A 23,504-nucleotide genomic window follows, 5' to 3' on the forward strand; every position below is an offset into this window, starting at 1 on the left:
AAAAATATATATTAAGAGGGGTCTTTCATACGTTAACAGTGCAATTGTATCCATGCCTACTCAGAAAAGCAAACCTTATTCAGTTGAATGGGACTTACTCCCAGGCAAGTGTTTATAGGATTGCAGGCTTAGTTTCTTTCACTCAAGTTTAGAATGTAATCTAGAAGTGCATGTCAAAAAGGGAAAAAAAGGGAAAAGCAATTTGAGGCTTGTGGCACCTTTGAGATTTATTTTTTGCGTGAGAATTTACCATATGAACTTTTACCAGATGTTATAAGCACCAGTCAGACATTCTGACAAATTTCACTTTCTAATGTGTGGATGAATTAAATGTTACCGTACTATTCAAGAATATAAATACAACAGCCATTCTAATATATTAAACACACACACACACAGAGAGAGAAAAATAATACTTCAATGTAAAACACACATTAGATTACAGTCACTCATTGACAGGGTCTCTCGCAAATCACATTGAGACTTTAGAGCTCAGAGGTCAACAGTCAGCATGATTTTCTCACTGCACAAACTGCAGGATAAATGCAGAGAACAGAGACACCCATTGTACATTGCCTTCATTTACCTGACAAAGGTCTTGGATATCATCAGCCAAAACAGACTTCACACTGCTCAACAAGATAGGATATCCATCTAAGCTTCACAATATGATATTGTCCTTCCAAGAGAACATGTATGGCATGTACAATGGTGGATCCTTGAATGCCTTCCCTATAAAGCAGGGGTCCCCAAACTTACCTGGCTTCGGGCCGGATGCCCACCTCGCCGATCGCATGGCGGGCCGGAGGGCGGGAGAGTGCGCGGCCATGCGCGGCCATGCGCAAATGCTATTTCTGGCACACTCCCAATCTGGAAAGCGCCGGAAATAGCCTGTGCGCATGTGCAGAAGTCTCCTCTGACCCGGAAGTACACCGGAAATGACGCACGTGCGCACAAGCTATTTCTGTCGCTTTTTCGGGTCACAAGTGGGCAGCCATGCCGTGCTGCGCCGGTAAGAGCGGGCGGCGGGGTCACCGGTGGCCGCATAAAAGCCTCGCAGGCCGTATGTGGCCCCCGGGCCGTAGTTTGGGGACCCTGCTATAAAGAGTGACATGAGGCAGGGCTGTGTTCTTGCCAACTCTCTGGCAAATTCTTCTCCCTGGTGCTTTCATATACTTTCAGCTTGACTGAAGATGGTGTGTATTTTCATTCAAAGAGTGATGGAGTTCTGTTCAACCTGGCACATCTCTGTGCCAGAACAAAAGTGTGGCGGATCTTCATCAGAGAGATGCTTGCAGATGACACAGTCTTGACAGTGTACTCCAAGGAAGCTCTACAGAGACTCATCAACCATTTTGCCCAAGCTTGCAGGGAGTTCGGCATTACCATCAGCCCAGTAGCGTAGGAAGATAGGGGCGGTGGGCGTGGGGCGCCCCGGGCAGCGCAATCCCAGGGGCCCCCAAAACACGCGCCCCGCTCCTGCGTGCGGCACACCCCACCCCAAAAACGCGTTTCCTGTCCATGTGCGTGACATGCCCCGTCCTGCCCCCAGAACGTGTGCCATGTCCCCGGGGGCAGCATGCCTGCTCTCCGCCCCCGGTCATCAGCCTGACAAAAACCAACATCCTGGGTCAGGACATCACCAGCACTCCACACATCAGCATTGGTGCCCACAAGCTTGAGATGATAGACAATTTGGTCTCCCAGGGTTCCAACATAATCAGCAGCCTCTCAATTGATGCTAATCTGGAGAAGAGTATTGGCAAAGCAGCTACAGCAATGGCTAACCTCTCCAAAAGGGTTTGGGAGAATGTGATGCTAAGGTCTGCCAGGCTTGCATGTTCAGCATGCTACTTTATAGAAGTGATTCATGGGCAGATTACAACCTCAAGGAGCAATGCACATGCTCAGCATCAAGAGGAATTCGGGCATTACGTGGCAGGACAGAATCTCAAACAAAAATGTGCTCTCCCAAGCCCACATTCCCAGTATGTTTGCACTCCTTTCTCAGTATTGTTCTGTGACTTGGTCATGCCCACAGAATGGAAGTTGGCAGGACCCCCAAGGATGTGCTCTACAGGGAGCTGGCTTATATATACAAGCCTTTGTTTGGCTTGTTAATATTTGCTCATTAACAAACTTTGTTGTTTCCCTTTTCCATTTATTTAAAGCTGAAGAGATAGCCTCTCTTTTCACTCAGATTTATTATCTGTGTTATTCAGTGTGAAAATGACAGGGTGACAGAGTGACAGCATATTTATGTGATTCAAACTATTAAAACAGAAAAGGTTTATTTGATTTACTCTGTCTGCTATTTTCACTACAGAGATTTTCTACATTTAAAATGTTTTTATTAACTGCCTTGAAAATGAGTGAAAATGTTAAAATAAATAATCTTCAAATAAAAAGAAAATCAGGGTAGTATCCAATGTTTTGCTGGTTTAAGAGACTTGAACTAGTGGAATGGAACTTACTCCTCCTCTCCCCTGCATGCTCTCAAAAGGACCTCCGGAGGGTTGAGGCATCCTCTGCAGATTTTGGGGGGCTCACAGGGGGAGGAGAGGAAACTGCCACTGGAACTCCGTTAGCAATGCTTGGGATACAACCCAAAGAGTTTAAAACAGTTGATGGTATAACATAGTTGCAGAAATCATTAGTAAGTTATTTGCTGAAGTGCTTATTTTAACTTGCATTCCTCCCTAGAAGTTTTTTTTAAAAGGACTTTGAAAGAAGTGAGAACAATGCAAAACAGACACCTTATTGTGTCAACTAAGTTGATTTTTCTGTTCTGGTGGTTTTTAGAATACACATGATCTTCATTTACACACACACACACGAAATAGAATACTGTATACCATAGCCAAAGTCATTGATAAGGTATAACGAAAAATTTGCTGCTTGCAGAATGTAAATTCTGGCCTGCAGGTAGCTAAGTCTTAGTGCTGGAATTACAAGTTTCAGCAGGAGTAAGAACAGAGTATAGACCATGGGTAGGCAAACTAAGGCCCAGGGGCTGGATCCGGCCCAATCACCTTCTAAATCCATTCCGCGGACGGTCCAAGAATCAGCGTGTTTTTACATGAGTAGAATGTGTCATTTTATTTAAAATGCATCTCTGAGTTATTTGTGGGGCATAGGAATTTGTTCCTTCCCCCCCCAAAAAAATATAGTCTGGACCCCACAAGGTCTGAGGGACAGTGGACCAGCCCCCTGCTGAAAAAGTTTGCTGACAGCAAAGCTGTGGCAGATCTCATGAAAGAACTAAGAGTTGAGGAATAATTAGATCCATATCTTGCACAAGTAGGGGCAGCTGAGAGATGGCAGCCAATTTAGGGAGGCAGGAAAACAAAAAGCAGAAATGTAGTTAGATAAATGAAAATAAAGGAAGACAGGAGAGAAGCAGGTGCAGTGAGCCCAGAACATAAACTGACAAGTTAGGACACTGGAGTCTGCAGAGAAGAATATTGCTTTGACCCCCTCTAATTTTATTTTAAGTGGCTATCCTCAAGAGGCAGCAGTGTACATATCAGAAAGCTTTTGGACAAAGTCTTCACTTAAACTTGATCTGGAATCACATATTGAGGCCTTCACCTCTCTTTTAGGAAAGATTTTAAGCTAAATCCCAGGCTGGATCTAGACACATCAAAGAAGCGTTTCAGTTAAATGCGTTGTAAATTTACACAAGGAAATCTGGAAGGGAAAAATGGTACTGCACAGCACTATCTGGTGGCACAGTGTTATATCGCATAAAGGTAAAGGGACCCCTGACCATTAGGTCCAGTCGTGACCTGACTCTGGGGTTGCGCGCTCATCTCGCATTATTGGCCGAGGGAGCCGGCGTATAGCTTCCAGGTCATGTGGCCAGCATGACAAAGCCGTTTCTGGCAAACCAGAGCAGCACATGGAAACGCCGTTTACCTTCCCGCTGTAGCGGTTCCTATTTATCTACTTGTATTTTGACGTGCTTTCGAACTGCTAGGTTGGCAGGAGCTGGGACCAAGCAACAGGAGCTCACCCCGTCACAGGGATTCGAACCGCCGACCTTCTGATCAGCAAGCCCTAGGCTCAGTGGTTTAACCACAGCGCCACCTGGGTCCCTGTTATATCGCATATGCAACACATATAAATTGCTTTTTCTTTACCAATCTAGTTGAGTCCCCAGATGGGAGCAGAAACTGTTGTAAGAATAATAGCCTTTATACATTTGTTGTTAGCTTCACTTTCTCTGCTTACTGTAATCTCAATGACTAGCAAAATGTAAATGCATAACTCAGAGGGGGAAATCCCTCAAAAATCAATTATTTATCATTTAATAATTGACTCCATCCTTTTGTAGGAACTGAGTTGCCACCACCAAAAAACTTCTGATCCTGATCCACATAGATTTCACCAACCACATGGACAGAACTTCATCCTTTCTTTGGGGTTCATTTACAAAACTTTTAATGGACAGTATTTTAATTTTCATATGAGTGTAGATTTACTTACTGAATGCACTGCAGCAATGTTTCTCAAGGTTGTGCAGTACAGTACTAAATTACAGTTGCTAGATTCCAAATCTACAGAAAGGATCACAGCTGAAATATCATGTTATCTCTTGAGCCTCCAGAAGCCACATACTGGTTACAGATAGAATTCTACCTGGAAATACTTGAATAGGTAACCTCACTATCCCCATTTGCCTGGATTCAGTCTCCATCTACTTGCTTTCATGCAATCTAAGAGGGGCCCCAGTTATTCTAGGCCGTGATCTGTGGTTATGTAACTTTTGAAAATAAAAAATAGAACTGGGTTTCTTTAGCTTATTAACATCTCACCCCAGATGTCTGGATAATTTATTCCAATGTCTTCATAGATGTTCAACTATTGAACAGTATTAATGACAATATGCAACTTTGTTGTACATCATAATACAATTCTTGTGGATTTGAGAAATAGTCAACACTAATTTTCTGAACTTGCCTGGTTAAGAAAAACAGACCCTTCTCAGAGGCATCACAAAAGTTTTAAATTTTTATCTATAGTGACCCACATTTCATACAGGTATTCTTTATACAGACATCATTTTTAGTAATATTGTTGATGTAGGAGATATTATATATCACATTTGATGTATTTTAGTGCACTTATATAAATATGCTACAATATAGATATTGTATGAAATTAATTTCTCCCACTTGTTTTGCAGCGGCTCAAGAATGTTCTAGAAAAGGGAGAAACTTCTGTTTGACACTACATCAACTCAGATGTCTTTCTGAGCTTATAAAGCTTTTTTTGTTGATGGAAGAAAAGGTTGAAGAACTATCTTCAGAAATGCTGTTATTACCATGTTTTTCTGAGAACAGAAATGTTCAAGGTAATGTACATTTTCCCCCACTTATCTTATTTTTCTTTCAAAAGAATTGCCTTGTAGAAATTCACTAGATAGAATAATTGGGATGAGAAAATAACATACCTCTTTGTCAATCCCGTAATGTCAACTTATTTCTGGTATACTCTGGAGTCTTTTGAAATATTTTTTTCTCACTTTTTCATAATTAACATAAACATGAACTTACTAGCTATAAGATGACGAAAGATTTAATAATCGCCCAAAATTATAATTAGTTTATTGATCAGAGTGGGGAGATCTGAATTGAAAGTGTGTTTTAGGAAGCAGCAAGCCATTGGGAGGGGCAGCAGTATCTTCGCAGGGGTTATGGCAGAAGGAAAGACCTATTAGTAACCTGAGAAGAAATTTGGAAGCAATATAGAAGTACAATGGCAGAGTACTTTGGATGGTGCCACCATATTTCTTTTCCAGGTATTGCATTTCAAATCAACTAGGCTACTTTGTCTGTGGGCTGGGTTTTCTCAGCATGGAATAAATTGGAGCCCTGCAATATTTTCATATTAGCATTATACTGAAGTTAGTTAGACAAATGAAAAAATTGACACTATAACAGAAAGTTTAGTTTTTCTTTGTTCAGGGTATCATGATGTACCCAACATTTGTAAAGCTCCATCAAAAATAAAGTGGTTCTTTGAGAAGTTCCTCATATTATACAGTATTTTATTTTGCCAGAGGTGGTATCGTGAGTTTCAGCTAAGCCAGAAGGTTTCTTGGCCATCTTTTTTTTTCCTAGACCCAGCGATGACAAAGAGCAATGGCTGCATAAATTGGATGTAAGAAGAACACTTAGGGTTTATCTCAGAAAAATCAAAGATTTCAGATCTTCTGACAGATTGTTTGTACTCTTAGGGGGTCTTAAGAGGGGTCAAATGGCTTCTAAGAGTTCCTTAGCTAGATGGTTAAGGAACTGTATTAGGGAGGCGTATGTAGTTAAGGGTAAAGTGGCTCCCAGGGTTTGTAAAGCTCATTACACTAGGACTATAGCTGCTGCTTGGGCGGAGAGGTCGAAGGCTTCTACATCGGAAATTTGCAAGGTGGCCACCTGGGCTTCTCTTCATACGTTTTCATAGCATTATCCCTTGGAAGTAGTCTCTTCTGCAGATTCTGCTTTTGGTAGGAGGTTGCTTGTGAACCAAAAAAAGAAAAAACCTGCAAAGAAAAGAGAGATGCGTAGTTCACACTACTTCTCGCTGCCATCAAGACAAGTTCCTTTGCAGTTTGCACAATGGAAACCTATGAAGGCCAATTTAGGTGGCAGAAAATAGAAGTTACAACTCAAGGAAGCACTGCCTACTGATGCTCTCTGATTGTAACCACATGGCAGACAATAGCACCAAGGGACATAGTGGGGGGAAATGAACACTATCAGAGAATATATGCTGAAGTAATCAGGACTCTTTTTTTCAACTTAGTTTAAATTCTCTGGAATTTGATTCTTTTACCTCTACTTCTATAAAACACAGAACTTCATTTAGAACAATAATTTCAAAAGTGTTCCACTTGATTTCAGCATGCTCACTTTTCTTTTTACATTTAATTCTTTGTCTTTATACTAAGAGACACAAGTAGTTCTCATTGAGGGCCATATATACGTGAAGTATCAGGTAATAACCTGGAAAAAACGTTGACCGAAATTTTAAAAAGAGCAATCTGAAATAAGTCTTCAGTTGCATGAATGCAAAAACAGTTGGCTTAGAAAAACATGGATTGAAACATAATGGATGAGGAATTCTTAACCTAATATGAATTTGATTTGGATAATGAAAAAAGTGAAAATGTTTTTCTTCCCACTGTGAATTCTGTGTCATCAGGGCAAGGGTGTTATATTTGTCATTTTCAACTAAGTTTTGAGGCTTTGAGTATATTCTGACTTCGCTTCCTTGTTTTTCTAGAACTAAAATTGACCAAAATTTGAGTAATACATTGATTTTGTCAGGTACCAGCTGAAAAAAATTAACCTTTCCTTTGTTGATCTTGTCCATTCCTGCTGTTCCATTCTTGCTATATACTGCAATTAAATTAGTGGAATGTTCAGACATACCTAGTACGTTCATTATCACAGGCAATACAATCCTTTGAAGGAACCTGGAACATTCAGCAGCAGTCATGGATAAAGCAGAACATTCTTATTTGGAATGAAGCATGCTTGGTCAAATTATATTCTCCTTCTGCCCTTCTGGTATGATTTCTCTTTCCTCTGGTCCTTCAGAAGTCTCTTGTTGAGATTTTCAAAAACATCTAACACACTTTTCATCTTCCTCTCACCTTTTTTTCCTCCATTTCAGCGAGAAAGGTGAACTTTAGACAGATCTGATAATGAGTTCCAAGAAAAGCCTTTTCCAGTGGAGCTCTTTGAAACCACTCTGGGCAAACTTGTCAAGGCCTTAGGTTTTCAAGCTTTGCCTCAGGGGACTAGAAAGATTTGCAAAGGTCTTCCCTTCACAGCTTAAGAAGAAATCTATTACTTCATATAAATCTCTAGAAAGCACTGTAAAAGAATAACATGATCACATTTACAAAGTCACTGCTGTAATGGGTAGCCTTTTAAATCATAAAATGTTAGTTTTGTCTCTGTGTTTAGATCCTAAAAATAGCAGCAGCAGCAGCAGCAGTTTCTTTCATAAAGATTATTTTCAAGAAACATGGTGATGGGGAGATGGAATTTATACTGAGAACATAGCAGCTGGAAAGACTTTATTTTCATTAACTTGTTAGCACTTTATTGGAATGGACTAACAAATAAAATTCTCACTCAAAATGTTTGCAAATCTCCCCACTCCCACTTAAAAATAATAATTTATGTGGTGCTAAATTTTCTTCAAGATCCCTTTTCTCTATAACTATCACACATTGCCCAGGGCAAACTATGGGAAAGAATACTGCCTTGCAGATCTTTTTGGATATTTATTTGACTGCTTAAAATACATATAGTGGTAATACTATATTAGCTTTTAAAGAGTGAAGTGTCAGTTTTAAATGTGTTTAATGGATCTCTCTTGTTAAAGTAGTACACTGGTACCTCTACTTATGAATTTAATGTGTTCTGAACGCACATTCATAAGTCGAAAAAAATTGTAAGTCGAATCCCATAGGAATGCATTGGGAGAAAAAAAAATCATAAGTAGAAGCAACCCTGTCTAAAGATTCGTAAGTAGAAAAAATCTAAACCGCATCCAAGATGGCGGACGGAGCTCCATTCGTAAGTAGAAACATTCGTAAGTAGAGTTATTCGTAAGTAGAGGTACCACTGTATAGGGATTCATGTCCTTTGTTTACTGTATGTTGTTGTTGTTGTTGTTGTTGTTGTTGTTGTTTAGTCGTTTAGTCGTGTCTGACTCTTCGTGACCCCATGGACCATAGCATGCCAGGCACTCCTGTCTTGCACTGCCTCCCGCAGTTTGGTCAAACTCATGTTCGTAGCTTCGAGAACACTGTCCAACCATCTCGTCCTCTGTCGTCCCCTTCTCCTAGTGCCCTCAATCTTTCCCAACATCAGGGTCTTTTCCAAGGATTCTTCTCTTCTCATGAGGTGGCCAAAGTATTGGAGCCTCAGCTTCACGATCTGTCCTTCCAGGGAGCACTCAGGGCTGATTTCCTTATCAGATGATGTAAATCATCTGGATCTGGCAAACACAAGCATTTGCAGTTGTTGATTTCTTTTTTTCTATAAATGTTTATATATTTCTGGGCAAATAAAAGACAGAAACTATAAATCACTGAATGGTTTAAAGTGGCACAAGCACTTTCCAGCCATCATGATTATTAACAGTAGCCAGAGTGGATTTCAAAACTTGAATTTCAGAAATAGTAAATGTTTCCTTAAGGGAGGGTGTAGTCTCTGTTGCCCTTAAAGAATCAGCAGATATTAGATTGTGTGTGCTTCGTTCCTGAAATTGGTACCAATCCTTGCAAAAACAAAAACCCCAAGATTAGACCCTATTTACCTTCCAGTCTAACCTCTTTTGGGGCAAGATACTAAAGAGGGTGGTGGGCTTTCAACCCCACTGGTTTAGGAGAAAGCTGATTAGTAAACCCATTCCTATGCATATTCAAGACTGGATACGACTGGCTTTGAGACAGAAAGAGCTTTGGTCACTGTGATGAATGTCTTAAAGCTGGCAACTGAATGATTACAACACTTGGTTCTACTTGACCTCTCAGAGACTTTTGATATAATCAACTATGGGTGTCCTTCTGTGACTGGATTGGAGCCAGGATGCAGAATATTACAATATTACATCCTTCCTGGGTGGCTGATTACAGAGGAATGAATGAATTGATTTATTACAGTCACAGATCAGAAATACAACTGATGGCAGAAGGTAGTGCTGGGTGATATCTGTTCCACCCCATGCCTATAGGTTGTATCTGCCATTATTTTCAAGCATAGGCATGAAACCACTGAAGGTTTTGTCTCTTCCCCCCCCCTCCAGTATTTTTTCTATCTTACCCTTCAGTATAAGTGCTCTCAAGTTAGCTAACGAATCCAAAGGTTCAACTGTTTTAACAGTTGTGCTGTTTTAGTGAGCTTGCATTTTTGTAAATTTTAATCATGGATGTTTTTAATGTTTTGATGAAATTGTTTTGTTGCACATTTAATTATGTTTGGGTGTGTGTGTGTACACACACACACACACACACACACACACACACACACTGGTTTATTCTTGTAAACCGTGTGGAAGCCATTTTGGTGTGTAAGTGGTATATATTTAAAAATTCTAGCAATAGGTTTAATCTGCTGCCCCATTTATCCTCACAACTACCCACGAGGTTGAGAGAGACTGGCCCAAGTTAACTTCATGTGTCGGTTTGCCAGGTCCTAATATCACATTCTAATTAGTACACCACATTGGATCAGCAACATTGCCAATATGCAGATGACAAGCAGCATTACTGCTCTTTTCCACCACTTAATCTCACGGAGCCTGTGGAACTCTTGAACAAGGGCTTGTCGACACTTGGCTTGCCTCGTGCCTAGAAAGAATGAGTTTAAGCAGTATGCCATTTGCCCCACCACTTTTCCCAGGAAAACCTGTTCTTTACCACTGAATCGGAGCAAATGTCAATCCACAGAAAACCCGATTGTTGTTTGCTCCAATTCTGTGGCAAAGAGCAGGCTTTCTCAGGGAAAGTGGTGGGAGAAGTGTGCATGAGCCCCAAATTCTTTGAGAGACTATGGGAGAGCCTCTGAAACTTAATCCAGATTAGATTGTCAATGTGTAGGTTGGAAAGTTGGCTGGTGTGAAATCAATCCCAGATGAGGTTATACTCCTCTTTACATACTAGGTGTGCAATCCGAAGGTGCTCCATAACAGACTACTATCTGGAGAGGCATCCTTGGGCAGGTATGCCTCCTGCTAGGCTCCAATTTGTGCTCTAAAGTGCACAACTCCTACTTTACATATGATTGGGAGAAACATTTATTTAAAGATATGGGTCTGTTACTGGCAGGCCACAAACATGTCAAATGCTGCAATGAGCTGGGGACAGATCTCCCACACCAGCAAGTTGGGAGACTGTAGATTCCAATTGTTAGAAAGTTTTGAATATTTTATTTTTAACTGACTTTTTCTAAGTTACTAATATTTTTATGTAAGTATCTTAATAGACTGTTGATTCCAACATTTAAATATATAAATATTGTATATAATATATATACAATTAAATAAAACAAAATGTAGTTATCAAAAAGAGAATTTTGTTTGCAACCCGAATTTTACTTTTATTTCATTGCTAACATTCCACTGCAGCTTGCTGAATATCTTTATAGAATGTATTGATATTTCAAGTTTTCCACAGCCTTAATCTTAACTTTGATCCCATTTGTCATACTGTGCAGGAGTTCTGAAGAAAGCTGGTGGGGAGCTTTTAATAGGGGAAAGTAGAGCAAATGAAACCAGTGTGCTTCCTGAACAGTTACTTCAGGTAAAAGAGGTGAGTAAAATAAAGAGTCAAACTCTCTGGGAGCCTGTTTTGTCTGTGCCATCAATACAGATAAGGACCTATTAACATATTCATTACAAATCCCTTATGCTAAGATGCTAATAATTTCAGTGCCATTAGTAATTTAAGCCGGCAAAGACCAAGGCTGGAAAGAAAAAATACCATATACAAAAATTTGTGAATATAAAAGAAGCTGTTAAACCATTTTGTGGCAACACTATTAGAAGACCAAAGTCACTATCAGAAAGGCAGTGAACATAAAAACATATAAAGGTGCCATTGTAAGTTTTTATTTAATGTTCCCGATGTTTCCAAAAGTATTTTCAGGTGTGTGTTGAAAACTGAGGATCTATATTTACATAAGCTTGCTCTTACAGTTTATGATGGCCATTTGCACAGGCTCTTTTCATATTAATATATTCCATATCATCCTACAAATAAAAAGCACTCATATCTATTTCTCATAGTCTAGCATTACCAAGAAACAAGCCACTTTCTGCAGCTAGTGAGGGGAGTTCTTCCACTTCGACTGAGCCGTAAAATATATTGCTTTTGAGCTGCATCTGACCCAAATTAATGAATCAGTTCTATCACATTTTAAATATAACAACTATCAGCAACTTAATAAGACTGAATAAAGAACACAAAGGGGACTAATCAGTTCATCTAGAACCAAGGATCAAGAGTCCTAGTTATATACACATACAACATTTTAGATCATCAATGAAACAAAGCTTGGCATCAAATGGATTACAAAGCTGATTACTGAAGAAATGAACTGGATTGCTATTCTCAGCTTTTAGGGCTGGGATCCAAAGAACTGGTGATACTGAAGTGTAAGGGCTTACCAGTGAAAATGTTTACTTTTTGTCTTTACATGGCAGATACCTATTGCACCTCACAAAGTCCCTCACTTTCAAAAGCAAGTTTCTGTTTGAGAAAGAAAACCCAAACTCTGCAGTTCTTACATACGTTGTTCCTTTATTTAAACATCATTCAAACATCTTCAGAGTTGCATCCAACTGAAGACTCTGATCTAGCAGACAATTTTGTCAGCTGAACAATGTCCCGCTCCTCCAGAATCTTTGGGTGTGTGGCGTTGTGGTGGTGGCTTTGGGACAGCATGGGAGGTGGCATGGAGAGCTGCAGAGGACAGAGGCAATTTACATAAATCGCCTCAATCCCTGCTTCTGCTGATGGGAGCCGACTCCGCTGGATACAATTATTTATTTTGTTTATATCCTGTCTCACCAGGTTTTGTTGAAACACTTTATAATGAATAGAAATCATCAGTAAAACATTTAATATACAAAAGAAATATAACAATAAAACTGACTGCAATAGCATCTACAGAACCCAGAGAACACAGATATTACAGCACGTAGAATCTCAGTTCCATAGCATTAAAACACTTTACATTATTTCTCTGAAGAAGTGCAAGTAGACACTGTTGGCATCGGCAACAGCCTTTAATTAATACCCACACTACCCAGAAGAAAAACATCTGGGTGCAGGACTTGGGTGGCTTTCCTGAGTTGTGAGTTTAGTTTGAGTTTCCCCTATCTGGCTTGCTTCTCTTTGTAGCATGTGTGAACTGATTATTTTAAGTAAAGGAACCTGAAAGAAGTCACTCAGCTATAGTCACTGGGTTTGTATACCAACTGAAGCATTCTGGGGTAATTACTAAAGACGCTATGCCTCCCCCCCAAAAAAAGAAATTTTGAGCAGGCTGTTGCCCTTAAACTTTAAAGAACAAGGGGTGGGGGTATGGGAATCAATAGCAAATTAAAGGCTTGACCATCTAAAATTTTGCAATGTTAAACGTTCCTGCTTTGCCAGCTAACCCTGACCTCCCATTTCCCAAGCCAGTCGCCAAACACTTCTGACAATTGCTGAAGCTTGGACTCTGGCAAGTTTACAAAAGCACTTTCATACCAGTGGGATGAGGAGGGACATGATGTGGTGTGTGTATGGAGAAGGTGGGTAGGGAAGCTGCCTAAAATGTTTCATATATGGGCCACAGTGAAATGAATGGGAGAGGAGGCATAACACAGCAGCAAAAATATCACCTTCACACCACATCCAGAAGAAAAGAGTCAGTCAGTTCCAAGTGTATTGTGTATCAAGTATACAAAGAGCTTCAGTAGACCATTTGATCAGCTTAGGTATAATTGAAACAGAAACATTTGACTGTTCAGTTTTTGTCTGTATACTTCTATATTTCAGACTACCATACTAGATTTCGGCTGGAGAAAAGCATTTAAAGACCTGTCCTCTTCAGTAGCTCACTGTATAACAATTGCAGTTGAAGATTTTTCCAATAAAATTCTTCAACATGAGCAGAATGAACACACTTCAGCTGCCTGCTATGTGATGCATATTGTAAAGGTACAGCACATGAAGGAGCTCAGGGAAGTAGTCCATGAGGAAGAACAACCAAAACAAATTTCAAAGGCATGTATCAAAAGATCTGAAGTTTTAAGGGGGATTACAAAATGCCGGGTTCGTTTACCCACATTGGAGCACTTGCACTTCCAGTATTTTAAGAGTCAAATACATGGAATGAAAACCTGTGCTAAATTATTTAATATTGCTTTATAGATCTCAACATATATTCTAAGAACTTTAAAAATGTATCCATTTTAATACTTTAAAAATGTATCCATTTTAGTAAATAGCCTGGATTTCTGTCCCACGAAGAAATTAATTTTGTAGGTGGAGACGCATTGATGAGACTGAGACACATTAGTAAGGTAGTTCACTAGGGAAAGTCTAAAATGCAATGAATATAAAACCATAAAAACACACAGGGGCAGAAGGGGTTCAGATCTGAAGCTACAGTGGGAGAAAAATTAAAGCCTAATTCATGGAGTTGTGTATTGGGGATTGAAGATTAAAAACAACTCAACCTAGAGTAGTCTCTTCTACTCCAGTTCCTTCCACACTTTGGGTCAGTTTATATGGCATAGAATTAAATTGCAAATCTTGTCTTCGGCTGTATTACATGTTTGAATACCACCTCATCTTCTTCTTCTTTTTTTAAACCCCTCTTATCATACAAAGTGAGTGCATCAAGGAAAACAGTTCAGCCCAGCCTTCCTCCTCAATTTCCTTTTTTATGTTCAGGGATATTTTCTTGTTGGGTAGCATTCAAACATTCAATTTATCCAACTGCAGCCTGAAATGATACTGTCCAGGTAGAATTTTACCGCTTATATGACTGAATTTCCTGCCAACCTAGCAGTTCGAAAGCACGTCAAAATGCAAGTAGATAAATAGGAACCGCTACAGCGGGAAGGTAAACGGCGTTTCCATGTGCTGCTCTGGTTTGCCAGAAGCGGCTTTGTCATGCTGTCCACATGACCTGGAAGCTATACGCCGGCTCCCTCGGCCAATAATGCGAGATGAGCGCGCAACCCCAGAGTCGGTCACGACTGGACCTAATGGTCAGGGGTCCCTTTACCTTTACCTTTACTGTGACTGAATTAATAAACTGACTCTTTTTGAGGCTTTCTCTGGAACAAAGCAGTCTGCAACCACATCACTTGTTAAGACTGTGACTGTCGCTTCTCTTCTGAGAAGCATGTCAGGAGGGGGCAATTTGCAGTAAAAAGGGGTAGGTAGAGTATGTTTCCCCACCTAGTTAGGGTTCCAGGTGCATGCTTATAATAAGATACTTTTGTTTTTATGAAGGCAAGAGTTATGGCAGCACTACTTAGAGTCAACTGTGTGACTACACTACAGTATATGTTTAATGCCCATACTAGAGGCTACTGCCCTACCCTGACTGAAGCATTTGGTAAACAGTGCTCTTCATTCACTTGGCGGAAGAGGGAGTAAAAAAGCATTCAATATCTAGGTGCACAGGACTCAGTCACTTATAACCATTACAGTATATGAAAATCTCAATCAAATCAATGAGTTTCAAGTAACATGCTTGGACTTGGAGGGAGTTGAGTTCAAAAACAAGTAACCACTATTATTGTCTGTTTTGACATTTGATTAAAAGTTAATGTGTGCATCTATGGAGATCTCAGAGTTCTTCATATAGGAAAAATGTCAATGAAGGAATTCAATCTAGTAAGGTCATCATTACATCAGGGCAAACATTTCAGCATGCCAATGATATGACCCCTCTTTCTTCCCCTGTGTGCTCATACAGGGCTTCTGTTCATTAGTTGAATTGTTCCTAGGTGGTTTTTTTTTTTAAAAAAAAGATAAATTTGGCAAATATTAGCTTCAACTTACATGGTCTAAGCTTTTCATGTACACATTTCTTTTTTAATATAAGGAAGTACAAACAATATGAAGCTTACATTTGTCTTTTGCCAAATGCAGTATTTGTCGTACTGTACAGGTATAAATAATGCTGTCAGTATAAAATTAACTGGATGTCACATTTATTTCCCTAGTTTTGTTCTGACATCATGGAGGAACTTGACAAGTTGCTTCCCCTGGCTCTGGCATGCAGAGATGAGTCTCTCCAGGAAATTAGAGCAAACTTTGTAGAGGCTTGCTGCAAAGTAGCAACAGCTGTCCTGACAAGGTTGGAGGAGAGAAGTAAAGATGTCCCTTCCAGAGCTCCACTGCAGAACTTGTATACTGTTCTCTCCACAGCAGTGCATGTCTATCAGCATTTTAATATGTATCAGCATCTAATGAAAGATACCACTAGAAAGTGAGTCTGTTGTATTGATTAAAATAGCCATAAATACCAGTAAATCAAACAATTCCATTTCAGTGATACAACAAATATATTTAAAAGAAACAACTTAAAACAATGTGCTGTTTTCTGCCAGTGCCTTGAATTTTTCTCTTTCCACCCTGGATTACTATGATCTAGCATTCACTCTGTACACCACTGTGACTTCAAAGAAGCATCTAAAACTTTTGTCAAAGCAGAACAGTTACAGCCCTGTCTTTCTTCATCCAGACCTTTAAAATTATTCATGTAGTCTGGACCACTTTGGGTTTAAAATTGTGTTTGAATGTTGTGGATGTGGTGAGTTTTATTTTCCTTGTTGTATTTATATTGCTTTGGAATTTGTGGTTTAATGTTTAATTTTGTTTTTAAAGCTTTTTATACTCAATTATTGTAAGCTGCCCAGAAAACTTTTTGTCATGGAGCAACTTACAGATAATATTATGTGCACACACACAGAGACACGTACGTTACATATAAATCAGATTTGGGGAGAGGGTAATGTCATGTCAGGGATGTGGGTGGCGCTGTGGTCTAAACCACTGAACCCCTTGAGCTTGCTGATCAGAAGGTCAGCAGTTCGAATCCCTGCGACAAGGTGAGCTCCCGTTGCTCGGTCCCAGCTCCTGCCAACCTAGCAGTTCAAAAGCACACCAAAAGAAGTGCAAGTAGATAAATGTCGCTCCGGCAGGAAGGTAAACGACGTTTCCGTGCGCTGCTCTGGTTTTGGTGTTCCGTTTCACCAGAAGTGGCTTAGTCATGCTGGCCACATGACCGGAAAAATTGTCTGCGGACAAACGCCGGCTCTGTCGGCCTGTAAAGCAAGATGAGTGCTGCAACCCCGTCATCTGCGACTGGACCTAACTGTCGGGACCTTTACCTTTACCTTTTTTAATTGTCATGTCAATTCCCCCATACCACTTTAGTCAAATGCCATTTTATTACTCTATTTGTCTTTTTCTCTCCTCTTCTGTTGTTACTCTTCCTTTTTCTCTGCTGCTCAAATCATTCACTTCTCCTGAAATTCAAACCATGTGATGTTCTTTTTCAGCAGCTTCTGCATTCAACACAAATTCACTGGGTTTTTTTCCCTTTTGAAGCTCTCCACGGGCTTGACTTACTGTACCTTTCTGTCACAATTTTTCACCATGTCCTTTCCTGTGGCTTTGACTTCTTCAGAAGGTTGCTTTTGTCTCAAAACCCATCTCCTTTTCTTCACCTTAGATTTAGAATTCCTTCCTGAGAGTTTCTTTTGCACCATCTTCTCCAAATTCCTCATCCAAATTCACATTTTAGTGCCGCCTTTCACTTAATCCACATACCCAAATAAAACTAAGCCTAACTATGTGTAGTTGAAATAGCTGGTCAGTGCTTGATAACCTTGCCTCACTTATTTTTATCCCCTCCCCTTATTGTGTTCACCACTACCGACAATTGGATTATAAACTTCCTCTGTTGTAGCAAGCTGTGGTTGTTGGCATAGGCATTCCCTTTGCAACTGTGTCTGAAATGTTGTGCTTTCAGGAAGGGTTTTCTTGTCTCTTCCTCAGAACAAGACACTGAGGCAGAGAGAATAGGCAATGTGGGTGGCCAGGGGAAGAGGAGAACAGCTCCACTGCTGGTGCAAAGAGGATGGGGTGGTGGGAATAGAAGGCATGGGGGTAGCAGCAAAACCACCACCCTGGTCAGAAGAGCCTAACCTTTCTTGTGCTAACCTTGATATTAGTATATATCCTATATAATAAAGTCCCTGTGTCTCTGCATCCAGATTCCGTGTGTCCCGTTTTCCGCGCTACTGAGCATGTGCCCCACGGACACAGGGATTGGATGCAGAGACTGGACGCACACAGAGCCGGGGGGGCGGAATGCGGTTCTCTCTCCCTCAACGGCTTCCCCTCCAAACTGCCGTTCCGCGCCTCGCCTCCCGATTAATGGCGCGAGGGGAAGAGAGGAAGGGACCGTGAGGGATTGAGACGCGAGTGCGCGTTCCCCGCCGTCGCCGGGGCGTTCGTGTCCCCGCTGCCGCTGTTCCCCACCCCCACCCCATCGCCGCATCCCAACCCCTCCACCTACCCGGCGTGTGGCAGGCTCAGCTCTGGGTGGGTTGGGAAAGGCGAGGAGAAGGAGGCTGCTTTCCCCCCTTTTTTTCTCTCCTACGCTCCCCTCCCGATGACCAGCAGCAAGCGGGCGTCACACACACGCGCTCTCTCTCTCCCCCCCACCCCTCTGCCTACCATTTCCCTCGCGGTGCATGGTCAGAGGCAGACAGAAGCGGGGACAGTGCATGGGGGGGGGAGGAAGAGCAGCCTGGGGGGGAGGAGATGTTTGACAGGGAGCAGGGAAGGAGGGGCGGGTGGCAGCCGCCCGCCGCCCGCCCCTCTTTCCCTGCTCCGTGAAGCATCTCCTCTGCTACCCCGTGCCTCCGCTGCGTTCAGCAAGAAGCCGGTGGCAGCGGAGGGATGCTGCTCATTCTTCCCCGCTAACCCTTCGCAAAAGCAGGCTCAAGCCCAGGGGGAGGGCAGGAAGGAAAGAGGGCCCTGGCCGCCCCTACCTTCCCCCCTCTCCTGCCTAGGCATGGACCGCAGCAGCGGAGGAGGAGGAGGCAGAGCAGCGACAGAGAAGCAGCCCAGGAGAGTCCCGGCACGTGTGGGTGGAGAAAAGAAGGGAGGGGGAGAGAGGAGGGAATGGGCGGGGGGAATTGCATGTTTTAACACCCGTTAATTTAACGGGCTTCAAGATACTAGTTTTTATAATAATTGTGCATGTATCAAACAGTTTGGTATTTTTCCTACCAGACCACTTTTTTAAATAAAAAGAACTATCCCTTAAGTATTCTTTAGAAGTACCACTTATAATTCTACATTGCATTTCAATAATAGCAATCCAATCATTTAGCAGTAGATTGACAGTGCTATTTGCCTAAGTAGTATAGTACACATTTGTAAAACAGTGGAAGTAGATTTTCAAAGAGACTCTGTAACAAAGACCAGATTTTAACGTGAGCGTGGGTTTAGATTCAAGAATCAAGAGGAAATGAATGATTGATACTTAATAATCCAAACCATTTGTACAACTGTGGATTGTTACCTCCTACTGCACTGGTCTTAAATCTTTCCTTCTTTGATCATTTGAACAGGCCTGTATTCCTAATGCCTCTCCAGCAATATCAGGAATTGATCAGTGTTCTTCAGTTTCAAGTTACAAACTACTGCATCAGAATTTGTGCTACAACTATTTTACAGGATGCCGAGAGTCACTACTGGGATGACTACAAAGCTTTTTATGAGGTGTGATGTTAAGTTTACTAGCTTTTCCTTTTACACAAATGTTTCTTTCTTTTGTTTTCTTTTTGATTAATTTGAAACATAGGTTCAATACTAGCTGGAATCAAGGTTACATTTTAAGGTTGCTGATCTACAACAACTATGTGTGCATATGCCTCATTGAGTTCAATGGGCTTTATGTGCATGCAACAATGGTCAAGAATAAAGGCCAAGCTATAATATTATGTAATTACAAAACAATATTGAGTCCTTCTAGATGTTTACATTCTGGTATGAGTACATCTTTGTGTGCTTTTTAGTACTCATCATTATTATTTTTTCTTTTTTTGAATTGGATATAAAACAGATGAATTCATTATTGTCTTATCTAAACTTCTGTTAAATGTCCCCAACTGGTTGAATCGAGTAACTTCCAAACTTTGTTCCAAAGTACTGTGCCATAAAAGAACTGCAGTGTGTTGCAAGAAAGTAAATACATAAAATAACTATAGTTTACTATAATCCCAAAATATGCACCCATAGAAGCACCTGCCTGCTTCCTCTGAATGATTTACTGCTTGGGAGCATAGCTGCCAAGTTCTCCCTTTTTTTAAGGGAAATTCCCTTATGCTGAATAGGCTTCCTCGCGAGAAAAGGGAAAACTTGGCAGCTATGCTTGGGAGTAGGCCTGGCCTGTAACATTTGGCAACTTGAGGAAAAATGCTCTGCCATGGTGGGTGTGCATGGCAGCCATGTGCACCCATGGCAGAGGCAGCAGCAGGATGCACCTGCAGAGCAGGAGGCAGCATGGGTGGCACCCACGGGGTGTAATGGCAGTGTGCTCATCAGGCCCATATCTGCCCCCTGGGGCAACCACCTAATCTTGCTTCATGGGTGGGCCAGCCCTGCTATCCAGGATGCATGACCAATCAACACTCACTGGAGCAATGAATTTTTCCATGGCTATGCACTGAGCTCAGTATTTTTGTCGGTGGATAAAATAATTAGCTAGTATGCGAAGTGTAGTAATTCTGATATTGTCTTCTATACATAATATAAATATTTAAAAATGACAGTGAACCTTTATTTCAAACCTTGGATAGCTGAACCATAGTTAATGCCACAACCAAGGTGTGCAGTGAGGATTTGCACTCTAAAACAGATTCAGTTTTCAGTAGCTTGTGGTGTGATGTGAAAGCAATCTAGTGCAGTATCTCACCAACTAAATAGATTGAATACCTGCTTGGCTACCAAACTGAAATAAAGCTTTTAATGAAACAAACATCTGCTGCAATCTCCAAAACGTATGTTTTCTAGTTGTCTAAAATAAAGTTGTCTATTTGTAGATAATACTGAGTGGCTTATGTAGTACTGCCCAGCTGCCTGTTTCCTGACATACAATTTAAATAAAAGCCCACATCTGTTTTATTGTATGAAGCTTGCAAAAATAGCAGATGTTTACCCATTCAGATACTTTGACATAACAACAAATAGCAAACAGGAAAAGGTTCCCTGTAAATCTCAATGAGGATTCTATTTATTACCAAGAATCCACTTTGATATGAAATAATATGAATAATTTAAATAAGAAGAATATATATTCTGGTATATTGGAAGTTTCAGATAATTAATATCAAATAACTACATAAAATACAATGAACTGAACATAAAATATACAGTATACCCAGTAGAACATATATTTAAATGTATTTTAAATCCTTTAAAAAAATAAATAAATACTGAATTCAATTTAAAAGGCTTCAAAATGGTTCATAAATTATTAAATAGTTTCTAAGAAAAGTGATATCCAACAAAGCCATACGCAACGTAGACCCATTGAAATCAGTGTTCTTAAATTACTGAAGGTCACTTATTTCAGTGAGTCTACTCTGAGTATGACTAATATTGGATATCACCCTATTTATTTATTTATTCATATTACAGTTATTTTAACAATGTTTACTCATAATGCCTACTGATAATTTACTGCTATTGCAGCAAATTTCAACAGTTAATGACTTTACCTGTATATCATAAAATGCATGATAAAACATTAATAAAATGTCCACATATAAATCATTTAATTTGATGCTAATCTTGGAAGCATTATTTGCAGAGCTCTTCACAGGTAAGGTTTTTTTCAAAAATAGTTATACTTCATTATAGTGACCCATAATAATAGAACTTCATAGTATGTTGCATATCAGACAGGAAATTATAATAATCTCTGGTCTTCTGCTATATGAAAAAAAATGCACAGAGACATTAAATTGTCACAGAGTTTAGACTGTTACTATATTTGTTTTTGGTATTGTTAAAATATAATAAAATAGCTAAAGGATCTTTAAAGAGAATTCTAACAATGAATGAACATTTACATTCAGCAAGGAACACTGGGTGTATTTTTAACTCTTTGGCTGTACTTTAGGCTGTTGGATTATAATAATGTCTATAATCTATCAGTGTAGGCAAATAAGTGTGTAAGTGAACTCATTCAGTTGGTCTGTAGGTACTTTCTCTTATATTGTGGTAGGATTAAGGCTCTCAGCAAGGATCCTCTAATTTTGTTGCCACATGTACCTCCCAGCAGGCATGTCCAAAGTCCGTTTCGGGGGCCTAATCCGGCCCACCAATCGGTTTAACCCAGCCCCTGTGGCAGTTTATTTCCTGGGGTAAAATCCTTTTAAAACCCTCAAAAACTTTAACACTAAAAAAAAGCTCAAAAACATCAATCCTAAAAAAAAGGTCAACAACTTTGGTTGGCCCTTTGGTCAGCCCTCATGGCCCTTCACTTCATCAAATCTGGCCCTCTTTGAAAAAAGTTTGGACACCACTGATTAGGGTACTTTAATTGTATGCATGTCTACTCAGAAGTAGTTCCCATTTAGTTCAATAGGGCTTGTTCCGAGGTAAGAATGTGTACAACTTCAGCCTGAGTTACCTGTGCTACATAAAACATAACTCAACTTGTAATGTGGATATTAATTCCCCATTTGGAAAACATCGGCTTATGGCCTTCAGTGAAGAAGTTGGAGCACCTGGAGATGTATTAACTTTCTGGTGACAGCTGCATAGAAAGTTATTCTCAGTAGCAATTAAGAGTCTAAATAAGAGTAACTGCTTCATGGTTGGTCAGCCTTTTACAATGGGATTTGCCCTTGATCACAGCAGAGATGGTGAGTACTTGTACACAATTTCGTAAATTAGTAACTACACAGTACAGCATGCATATCCAAAATAGGTTTGGGGAAGGTAAGTTTATGGTAGGTCAAATGTTTGTGGTTTTGGAAGAAAGCTGCTTTCCCAGCTGAAACAAGAAATTGTTTTTGGGAGGGAAAATGTGTTTTGCATCTTGCAAGGTTTCTGGTCTAGTTATTCAGCAGTTCATACTTTTCAACTATTTCCTCTCGGCCTGAATGGATTAGATTCACGGAATCCAACCTGACATTCAGGAAGATGGGTTTGTATCATTTAACATTTGTTGGTTTTGCTAGGGGGAACGATGCTCATTCTCCATCCAGATGTGGCATTATTTCTGCTGTGCTCTTCATCATGATCTATGGACTGTTCTACCCCCTGTGCTAGCCCAGGAGATTTTAACAGAAGTGCTAGAGGAATCCTTGGCACTCTTGGCTTGCAGATATTTTCAGGCCCAGCCCAGTTACAAGAGAACACCACAGATAAGGTAACGATTGATTTGAATTTTGCGCTATGAGTGATGTGAATGTATTATTATTGTTTCCTGTTCTGCTTACTGAGCATTCAGAACAACTTACATAAATCAAGATGAAATAATCATGAAATAACATATTAAAGGCAATACAGGCTAACAAAACTATACAATTTAACAAGCAATGAATATAAAAACGTTTTTAAAAAGCAGCAGAAATTACACATTAAAAGCCTGTTGAAATAAATCCATTTAAAGTTTTGTCTAAAGCACAAGACTGAGGAAGCCATCCAGTCATTTATAAAAGGTTAATTTTGTTTTATGCCTAAGCATTGTTGTTTTGTGCCTGAACTTTTTACTCTGTGAATGTTAAGTAAATAATTCTGCATTCAAATGTAACAATACAACCATGGCTTAGTGATACACAAACAAGCTACAGTGAGCCTTTGGCTTGCACACTCATGCCTCCATTTTTCTCCGGTGTTGCTGTGAGGAGATTAGAAGCATCTGCTTCTGTTTTAGATTAACAAG

The 23,504-nt window shown here is 40.2% G+C and overlaps 1 protein-coding gene across 4 annotated transcripts in view; it reads left to right on the plus strand.

Annotated features, from left to right (window-relative positions):
* Positions 1–23,504, plus strand: part of KIAA0825 (KIAA0825 ortholog) — a 191,411-nt gene that overhangs the window by 16,584 nt on the left and 151,323 nt on the right. For all 4 annotated transcript variants that reach the window (XR_009558323.1, XM_060280189.1, XM_060280190.1 and 1 more), the window contains exons 5-10: positions 5,189–5,356; positions 11,235–11,329; positions 13,565–13,792; positions 15,751–16,016; positions 19,177–19,327; positions 22,798–22,988. Coding sequence is in view for 3 of the 4 variants with exons in the window: in XM_060280189.1 (XP_060136172.1) it covers positions 5,189–5,356; positions 11,235–11,329; positions 13,565–13,792; positions 15,751–16,016; positions 19,177–19,327; positions 22,798–22,988 (1,099 nt within the window). In the remaining variant the exon portion in view is untranslated. The remainder of the gene's footprint in view (positions 1–5,188; positions 5,357–11,234; positions 11,330–13,564; positions 13,793–15,750; positions 16,017–19,176; positions 19,328–22,797; positions 22,989–23,504) is intronic.

The sequence above is a fragment of the Zootoca vivipara genome, chromosome 11 (assembly GCF_963506605.1).
Source record: "Zootoca vivipara chromosome 11, rZooViv1.1, whole genome shotgun sequence".
Classification (NCBI taxonomy): domain Eukaryota; kingdom Metazoa; phylum Chordata; class Lepidosauria; order Squamata; family Lacertidae; genus Zootoca; species Zootoca vivipara.